Raw genomic sequence first — 3,696 nt, 5'->3', positions numbered from 1 at the left:
CTAGAGGGATGAACCGAGGCTCAAAAGATGCAAAAGTGTGGACCCTGAGTGAAGACTTAAGGCCCACGCACTCCTAAGCAACCAGATCCCCCGGAACACTTCGTGGCTCTCAGTTCTCAGGCACCACGGACAGCCCTACCAGTTAGGACACACCCACTTCCCCTTCCAAGAAAGGGCCCTGCCAGGCGTCTGCGGGGGGGCGTTCCCTTTCCGGCTGAAGGCGGATTCCCTGGACTAGCCTCCAGTGAAGGGGAGGACAGTGAGTGGAACCTGCACAAACCACAGCACTCCCAGAGCAAAGGTGAGCCCACCCTCCATCCCTGCCTTACTGCCAGGTTCTGAGAGGCCCCAGGGAAGCCATCGGGCTGAATTTGGCCTCGAATGTGTTAGTGAGAGGGCCGTCTTTGCTCTCTGGGTGTACCCTGAGTCCGCAAACGGACAACCTGTAGATCCACACTGCTTTCAAGATGAGGGCCTGAGTGCTTAAGAGCCGAGCTTAGTACACAAAACAGCTGCCGCACAGAGCAGCATCCCAGCCATCAACTAGAGGAGGCGCCAGGCAGAGTAGGCAGATGAAAAAGCAAAGTATCATCCCTTCTACCGGCAACTGAGGGAGGGGGGGCTGCGCCCGCCACCTCACAAACTCAAGAAAGGAGGCCTGAACTGAGTTGGCAGTTTGAACTGGGCCCTCATTTCCTCTGGGATGGTCTCGGGGAGGTGAGGCCTCGGTTTACAGGAGGACGTTCCATATCAGGAAAGGGGAGCCAGTGCCTAAGGGGATTCAGGGTTGTGACAGTGTGGGGGATGGGGTTCCCTTCCCACAAAGTACAGGGTCCACCGGAAGTCCGGGCACTGTTTTCAGCCCTGGGATATTGGGCACGTTGCCGTGATGAGTTGCACTCACTTCTTCCCAGGCCATCTCAGCGAGAGGACCAATCAGGTCAAAGTGGCATCCTCCCCTCATTGGTGGCAGGGTTTCATGCTATGCCGTTTTTCGAGAGACCATTGATGACTGTGGGTGTATGCCGCACTATACCAGTGAGACCACGGAGAATCCTCCCCATTTTCTTTGCCAGCAGACCTTAAGGATAAGTGTTGTATGGGAGTGCACATGAGTCAGCATTCAAGGGAAAGAGGGAAATGAGAGAAGTGGTCCCAGGTTAAGAGACAGAAATCACGATCCGAGCAGACGTCAAATTTAGACCTTGAATCAGGATTCTGTTTGGATCTATCTCCCATAGGACCTCACCCTGCGTGTAGCAGTCCCCACTCTTGGGCGACCTATTTTGCTCGCATAAGGTCAACTTCATGCCCTCTTTTTTGGGTCTCAGGGCGGCTGGCTCTTACTGTGAGGAGTTGTCTACCATGGGCCCAGTTGAAGAATATGAGAGAAGTCTCAAGCAACCAGCCAGCCCTGAATAAAGGGGACATCAAAACGTCCATCCCAACCTTTATGTATCAGCCCAAGATATCTTAGAGATGGGTTATCAGGTTGACCTTCCCCTGCATTTCTTTATATCAGGTCTGAGGGAGGTGAGACCCTTAGTCTGTAGGTCCAGCCACCAGTTAAAGAGAAGGGTGGTGCTAGGCCTCACAAAGAGCCAAGGTGAAGAGCTTGACTGACAACTGAGGGTCCACATGAACTCAGGAAACAAATGAGCCCTGCAAACTCTCAGCACTGGGTGTCATGTGGTACACAGGCGGACTGAGGCTCTGCTCCAGCTCCTCCAGCTCCTTCTCCTGGGTGTCAGTGAGTGTTGAGGGGTCAGCCTAGGAGTAGCAAAGGGGAAGGTGCCCGGCCTCTGGCCATGGTTGACGTGATAATATGGAAGATGAACTGAGAGGATCCCACATGCCAGAACAAAGAGGGCTACACTGACATCACCTGCTGTTACTTGGGCAAAGTCAGGCAGGGCTGGTAGGATGGATGCAGCATGAACCTCTCTCTAAAGGTTCTACAGTCCCTGTATGGGATTCTCAGTGGATAGACTGACCAGGAAAACAGGAATCTTGTCACTTTTTAGAGTAGCACCCTCAAGGGGGGCCTGCAGAGGCAGCCTTCAATAAAGCCAAGGTGGAATCTACCTGTTGAAGGTGCTCACATCCTCTCTTTCTCCATCCACCAGGTGCCCAAATCACCTTTCTTGGCCCACACTCCTGTCTGCTGTCCTGACCCACAGTCATCATGCCTCGTGGTCACAAGAGTAAGCTCCGTGCTCGTGAGAGACGTCACCAAAACAAAGCTGAGGCCCAAAGTCTTAAGAGTGCTCAGGCCACTGCAGGAGAGGAAGAAGGGGCTGCTGGCTCCTCCTCTTCTGTTCTGGGGGATGCTCCCTCGAGCTCCACTGGTGCTGGCCCCCTCCAGGCATCTCCGGGTGCCCCGGCCACCAGCAGTACCACTGCAGGTGTGTCATACGAAAGATCTGCTGGAAAAGCCAAAGGCCGTGCTCGGAAAAGTAAAAATTCCTCTGGGGCCTCAACTTTTACAAAGAAACCTGGCCTGAATATTTTATCTCAGAAAGCAAATAAGTTGGTTCAGTATCTACTGAATCAGTATAAAAAGAAGGAGCCCATTAGAAAGGCAGACATGCTGAAGATAGTCCACAAATGGTACAGGAAGGACTTTTCTGAGGTTCTCAGGAAGGCAACTGACCTAATGGATCTGGTGTATGGTCTGGAAGTGAAAGAGGTCAAGCCCAATGGTAACTTCTACACTCTTGTGCACAATCAAGATGACACCGATGATGGGAGTCTGAGCACAGTTTGGAGATTTCCCATTAAGGGGATTCTGATGCCTCTCCTGAGTATGATCTTCTTGAATGGCTACCGCGCCCCTGAGGAGGAGGTCTGGAAATTCCTGAATATGATGGGTGTCTATGCTGGAGAAATTCACTTCATTTTTGGGGAACCCAGGAAGCTTATCACCCAAGATTTGGTGCAGAAAGAATACCTGGTGTACCAGCAGGTGCCCAACAGAGATCCTCCACGCTATGAGTTCCTATGGGGTCCAAGAGCCCACGCTGAGACAAGCAAGATGAAAGTCCTTGAGTTTTTGGCCAAGCTCAATGATAGTGAGCCCACAGCCTTCCCATGTATTTATCAAGAGGCTTTGAGAGAGGAGGAAGAGAGAGCCCAAGCCAGGGCCCAAGCTGAACCCAGGGCTGGCAGTCCTTCGAAGGCCAGTGGGCACCCTACAGCCACATCCAGCCACGACCCACGCCCTGAGTGAATTCGAGGTGGGGTCTTCACTCTTTAGTTGAGAAGGCCTGTTAGGCAGCTGCCTGATATGCAGAATAACTTGTTGGCTTATCTTGGTGTTTCTGGTGAATGTTTCAGTAGTGTTCCTTTGGACAGAATGTTCTTGTAGATTCAGAACACAGGCTTATGAAGGCCATGGAACTCACAGTAACTGCTCTTTATCAGATTAGTAGTGTGATGTTTACTTTTTTTGTTTCTTTTTTCTTCTTTGGAAATACAGATTGGCAATCCTTTAATCGCTTTTGTGATACAGAACAGGATAACTTGACTTTAGCATAAGAATCTCTTTCCAGGTCAGCAGGAAGTTTGCACTAACATAGTTGGGAGCAGTAGATAGGTAAATATATAGGTGAATAGACAGATGAAGTAAAAGTTGGCCACATTAAAGAAATTTTAATTACAGTTGTCATACAATATTATACTAGTGTCAGGTGTGGA

The 3,696-nt window shown here is 50.8% G+C and overlaps 1 protein-coding gene across 1 annotated transcript; it reads left to right on the top strand.

Moving 5' to 3' along the window:
* Positions 1 to 2,185: 2,185 nt before the first annotated feature.
* LOC123829918 (melanoma-associated antigen B4-like) lies at positions 2,186 to 3,229 on the top strand. Its single transcript, XM_045855839.1, has one exon. It carries the CDS (start codon positions 2,186 to 2,188, stop codon positions 3,227 to 3,229), a length of 1,044 nt encoding a protein of 347 aa, XP_045711795.1.
* The last annotated feature ends 467 nt before the right edge of the window (positions 3,230 to 3,696 follow it).

The sequence above is a fragment of the Phyllostomus hastatus genome, unplaced genomic scaffold (genome assembly GCF_019186645.2).
Source record: "Phyllostomus hastatus isolate PE091 unplaced genomic scaffold, TTU_PhHast_1.1 phas_scaffold_12, whole genome shotgun sequence".
NCBI classification, from domain to species: Eukaryota; Metazoa; Chordata; class Mammalia; order Chiroptera; family Phyllostomidae; genus Phyllostomus; species Phyllostomus hastatus.
This window is presented reverse-complemented; position numbering and strand designations above follow the sequence as displayed.

Excerpts from the sequence above, each read along its gene's own strand:
- LOC123829918 (XM_045855839.1), top strand. The coding sequence starts at position 2,186 with ATGCCTCGTGGTCACAAGAGTAAGCTCCGTGCTCGTGAGAGACGTCAC.